The 6,091-nt window shown below is 38.2% G+C and overlaps 1 protein-coding gene across 2 annotated transcripts in view; it reads left to right on the forward strand.

Annotated features, from left to right (window-relative positions):
- The window catches only part of Eif2a (eukaryotic translation initiation factor 2A), a 35,469-nt gene that overhangs the window by 2,290 nt on the left and 27,088 nt on the right, over window positions 1-6,091 (forward strand). The window contains exon 2 of one of the 2 annotated variants that reach the window (XM_021157233.2): window positions 3,802-3,871. In XM_021157233.2, coding sequence (XP_021012892.1) covers window positions 3,802-3,871 — 70 coding nt within the window. Of the gene's footprint in view, window positions 1-3,801; window positions 3,872-6,091 lie in introns of those variants that run through there. The other variant, XM_021157234.2, reaches the window with a different exon arrangement.

The following is a 6,091-nucleotide window of genomic DNA, read 5'->3' on the forward strand; positions in this document are numbered from 1 at the left end:
ATGGAAGTGTAAGCCGAATAAACCCTTTCCTCCCCAACTTGCTTCTTGGTCATGATGTTTGTGCAGGAATAGAAACCCTGACTAAGACAATAGTAGACACTAAATATAGGAGAATTAACTCATGAAGAATAGATTGTATATAATCAAATTAACAAAGTAACAATTTTTCTCACAGGATTCTAGATTAGCACCTTTGTTCTGACACTCTCTCATAGTATCATAGTATTCTCAGATGCCCAAAGATTACTTGGCCAAATTTACATTACATATTTGCAGGGTCAGGATTATACCCAGGTATTTCCATTCCATGGTCTATTTTCTACCAATAAAATATTCTGTTTACTCTTTTAAACATTCTTTGTTTTAAGTTGTTAAATTCTTAAATCCTTAAATCTTATTTAATGTATACTTACTAGATCTATAGACCTGTGAATAATTGTTTATTGTTATGACTCTAAGTCGGAAATGAGAAAAGACCAAAACACGTGAAACTTGAGTTTTTAAACACTTGTTTTAAAAAGCTTTAGTGCTGATAAATTTAAGTACTTACATGACACTCCCTCCCCTCCCGCCCCCAAATCTATTTCTGTATTTCCTGGTTCTTGCTTTTCTTTTATTAAAGGAGACAGATTTATCCTCAGGCAGATATTCAACCAGCTTAGTGACTCTAAAGAAAAGAGCTTTTCTTTGTTTGGCCAGCATTCCCAACAGAAATCTCAGGCTCTTTCCTTTAGAGAGTGTGGTTGATATGGGTCTTATTTTTCCTCTTGTTGCTGTTTTTTCTTACCAGTGTTATTTTGGAGTTTACTTTCTGCCCTAGTATGAAATATAGATCTTAAATACAAATTGTAAGAAACCCCTTTTGGTGTCTAGAACATTCTGAGTTCCCATAATGTTGGCAGAAATGAACAAGACAGAGGATCTGTGCTGCCAATTAAAAGTGTCACTAGAGCTGGGGAAAGCTGCTAGAATACAGGTAGGTGAGGTGAGGTAAGGACAAGCTTCCCTGTTCTTTGTCCGTCAGTGGACGACCATGGATTTGGGTTAGCAGTGAGAGTAACAGTTTGATCACATTCACGTTTTATAGTTACGTAGCGGCGGTCTTATTAGGACTGTCCTGACATTTTGCCATTCTATTCTAGATTGGTATATAAATTCTGAGAAAGGTCTTAGTGTGTTAGATTCTGCTCTACCTTTGTTAGGCATGGCCTTAACACTGGCTAAATTTCTACATAATGTATGTCTTAGTCAGGGTTTCTATTTCTGCACAACCATCATGACCAAGAAGCAGTTGGGGAAGAAAGGGTTTATTCGGCTTACACTTCCATACTGCTGTTCATCACCAAGGAAGTCAGGACTGGAACTCAAGCAGGTCAAGAAGCAGGAGCTGATGCAGAGGCCATGGAGGGATGTTCTTTACTGGCTTGCTTCCCCTGGCTTGCTCAGCCTGCTCTCTTATAGAACCTAAGACTGCCAGCCCAAAGATGGTCCCACCCACAAGGGGCCTTTCCCCCTTGATCACTAATTGAGAAAATGCCTTACAGCTGGATCTCATGGAGGCATTTCCTCAACTGAAGCTCCTTTCTCTGTGATAACTCCAGCAGTGTCAAGTTCACACAAAACTAGCCAGTACAATGTATAACTAAGGTATGATCTCAATAAACTCCCTCATTTGAAAATTTTATTTGTGGCTTATCCCTCTAGTATTTGTTAAACATGTAACATGTATGATAGCCTCTAATACCAGCACTTGAGGGCAGAGGTAATCAGATTTCTGTGAGTTCAAGGTCAATCTGGTCTACTTAAGAAATTTCCAGGCCAGCAAAAGCTCCTAATGAGATTTTGATTTTTTTTTTTAATTAGTTCTAGCATTAAGACAATGCGGCCTATTCTAAATTGTAATGTATCTTATATACATTGCAGCAGTTGGATTGATTGGTGCTGAGAAACGCTACTACTGTTTTACCTGTGTGGTAGCCGAATTTTAATGCTGTAAAAAGTAATAAAACTTGAGGGCTGTAGAGGTAACTCCATGGTAGGTATACATCCCTTAAGGTATATAAGGTTGATTATATACACACAAAGGGAAAGGGTAAAACGATAACAACGAGTTTATAATGTATCTACATTGTTTACCCTGAGCCTGGTAGCTCTTAGGAGGGAGATCTCTGAGTTCCAGGACAGTGTGGACTACATAGAGAGTTCTAGTCCTGCTGGGGCTACCTACATCATGAGGCCTTGTCTCAAAAAAAAAAAAAAAATTACAAAACTTCAGTTTTAAAATCTAGGACATATTTTGTCACAGAACATTTTACAAGTATCATTATAGCTTTTTAAATATTTTCAGCATTTGATTTAAATTATAGCAGTAGATCAAACTGGCCTCAAACTCTGTGTCCCTGCATCAGTCACCTCAGTATTGGAATGATAGGTGAGTGCTACCACACCCAACTAGAAATCATCCTGAAGACAGTAGTAAGTCTTTTTAATCCCTAACACTTAGCATATAGTGAAGGCACACATCAAATAGTCTGTAAGCCATTGTGTACAGAGTCTCTGTCGTGAAATGTACAGAGCAGCTTGCTAGGCTCCATTCTATTGTCTGACAAACTTAGAGTCTTTATGTGCTTGCTTACTTGTTTTCTGTTGTTAAACTGGCAACTCCGTAAAGATGTAGATTTTCATTCTAACTTGATATTTTTTGGGCCTGCCTGATCCCTGAAATTGAGCTGGTTAATTCTTAGTCAGGGTATATGTTTTTCTTTCTTTCTTTCCTTCTTTTTGTTTGTTTGTTTGTTTTGTTTGTTTTTTTTCGAGACAGGGTTTCTCTGTGTAGCCCTGGCTGTCTTGTAGACCAGGCTGGCCTCAAACTCAGATATCTGCCTGCCTCTGCCTCCCAAGTGCTGGGATTAAAGGCATGCGCTACCACTGCCTGGCTGGTGTGTGTTTTTCTAATAGTTGTCTCTTAAGTTCTTGGAAAGATAAAGAATTAGGATTGGAGCCAAGCCCTACCCCAGCTATTCATGTTATTGCTTTCCTAGTAGCTAAGAGGAGGGAATCCTTTACCTAGCAGAAATGCAAATGTAGTGGGAGCCATGGACATTGGTTACAGTTTCTTCTCTTGGCTTAAAGTAGCAATTCTTCACTAAGTCCTGTTACATTTTTGTACATCTTACATCCTCATTTCTGCTTTTCATCCCTGTGGCTTCACTCTGAACTGAATGTGTACGCTTTTCTGTGAGGGCGGTGCAGACTTTCCCCACATCCAGTTCATTGTCCCCATTAAACCAGATTGATCTTTTCAAAATGCAAATCTGGTTTTAGAAGTCAGCAGGGACTCTTGAGGTTTTATTCTTAAGATACTCAAGACCAACATTATCTTACTTCCACCTCCATAGTCTTCTAGGTCTGAAGCCCGGTTTCTTTTCCAGCTTCTCCAACCCACATAACTTTCTTTCTATCTTGTGATGCTCTTTTTTATCTTTCCCTGGGATTGTTTGAACTTGTAACTGTTCTCTAAGCTTAACTGTATTCAGCTAAGTTTCTAGCCGTGATGCAGGTACTTTTATTTTGACGGTGATATTGTTTTTAAGTCGCATATTTATTTCTATCCAGTTATAGTGATTTTTATGTGGGAAGGCAAAGTAGACTTGAAATGTTAACATTCTGTAGTATAAGAAAATGTTTCATGAGTTCTCTATACTTTGATAGCCTTTGGCTTTTGAGTAATAAAGCTTTTTCAGTAATAAAGCTAGGTATTTCTTAGCAGAGTAACCAACCTGTTTTTCTTTGTTTCTTTAGTCAGAGGATCAGAAGGACTGTACATGGTGAATGGACCACCACACTTCACAGAAAGCGCAGTGCTTCCAAGGTATAGCTTGTGTCAAATACAATGCACACCAAAAGATTTTTGTTAATGGTGTGTTTCTTAAAATATTTCAGTTTTTATTGTGTGTGTATGGGTGTTTTACTCATGTATGTGTCTAACCAACACCAGAGGAGGTTGTTGTATTCTCTAGAATTGCAGTTACAGGCAGAACTGGTAAGAACTGGTGAGTGGATGCTAAAACTGAAGCTGGGTTTTCTGGAAGAGCAGTGAATGCTATTAATTGTGAAGCCTTGTTCCCAGCCCATTAACCAAGAAAGAAAAATTATAGATGAACTAGTTTCTTGGGATTTTTTTTTAATGATTTATTTATTTATTTTAGGTATATGAGTACACTATAGCTGTCATTGGACACACCCGAAGGGGGCGTTGGATCCCATTACAGATGGTTGTGAGCCACCATATGAAGGCTGGAATTGAACTCAGGACCTCTGAAAGAGCAATCAGTGCTCTTAACCGCTGAACCATCTCTCCAGTAGGATGTTTTCTTAACAAGATGGAAAGAATATGTATTTCTTCGTCAAGAAAAATAATCTTTGTATTTCAAAATCAATGACTTATGGTTTGGAGAGACGGCTCAGTAGTTAAAGGCCATACACTGCTCTTCCAGCGGCTCCAAGTTAGGTTCCCAGCACCTACATCAAGTGGCTCACAGCTGCCTATAATTCTAGCTCCTGTGGGTGAAACCCTCTTCTGGCTTCCACAGGCATGTGCTGCATATGCACATGCACACATACAACAGATCATCTCATCTAAAAAACGGAGAAGCAGGGAAGAAAGGACTAATTAATGGCGTAATGTAATTGAGTTTGGAAAAGTTTCCTCTTCTAGAATGAGAAAAATTTGCAAATATGATAATTAAAGTCACTATTAGTAATTACTATGCTGCCAGAAGATGATAGTGGCATAAAAAGGAAGGAGAGTAAAATATATATGCATGCTGTGTATCTGAATACATGTATGTTTTTTCCAGAAAGAAACCAAGGAAAATGAAAGCAAAACTGAATAAAAATGATAACTGATAATAGGTGACAAAATATACAACTCAAGACATCTGTGAATGAACTTTGGTAGACATACAGTTTTGATGTTGGCCCATATAATTTTTTAAATAATAAAATTGGATAAGAATAGAATAATTAAAATGGCTAAATGAAAGAGTAAATTTAGCTTATGTTGGGTTTTTGAAATCTTACAAAGATCTACAAAATTGTTGAATATGTAATATATTCAGCAGTGTTATTGTTCACTAAAGTTATTTTTGCTTGAGGCTGTTGAAATAAAGAGCAATAACCATTATGTTACTATTACCAAAATATCTAAGTAAACAAAGGAATGGAGTTTATTTGGGTTCCAATTAGTGGTTGACTGGTCCCTTAGGCTTGTGCAGAAAATAATAGTGACAGGTCGCAGAAGGGGTTCTTCATGTTCTAGAAGCCAGGAAGCAGAACAGAGCAGCTACGGGAAAGGACCAGGGCAAGCTGTAACCCCAGGAACATGTCCAGGAGTGACTGCCCTCAACAGGAGCTCATCTTCCACAGTTTGGCCACCTTCCATTCACATTTTGACCCTATCAGTGGATTAAGCCATTCATTAAATGAGAGCTCTTATGACATGATCTCATATACACAACCCCAAGTGTGTTTTGCTTCAAGCCAGTCAAGTTGACAGTCAAAATGAACAATTAGAATAATTGTATTACTTTTATTAGGATCTAAATTATTTTTAGCATGAGTAAAAAAACCTTGCATATGAGCTCATTAGTGCTTCTTACAAAATTATTTGTGGGACTAGAGAGGTAGTTAGGCCACTCACTCTTTCAGAGGACCCAAGTTCACTTCCTAGCACCCACAAAAAGTGGTTCCAACCTCCTATAAATGTGACTCCAGGAGATCCAACACCCTCCTCTGGCCTTCAGTGGCAACAATTCACACATCGCTTGAATGAACACACTTGCACATACAACACACACTATAAACAAACAAAGAAATCTTAAGTAAAACATTTAATTCCTAGTTTTGTCCAGTTAAAAGGCGGAAAGAATTATGGACCTTGTGAAAGAGTCACAGCAGTCAACTAGAAAGAGTTTAATGCCAACCTAAAAAAGAACAATTTGAACATTAAGAATTATACTGGATATCACAGGGCTCCCAATGGAGAAGCTAGAGAAAGTACCCAAGGAGCTAAAGGGATCTGCAACCCTAT

The sequence above is a fragment of the Mus caroli genome, chromosome 3 (genome assembly GCF_900094665.2).
Source record: "Mus caroli chromosome 3, CAROLI_EIJ_v1.1, whole genome shotgun sequence".
NCBI lineage: Eukaryota > Metazoa > Chordata > Mammalia > Rodentia > Muridae > Mus > Mus caroli.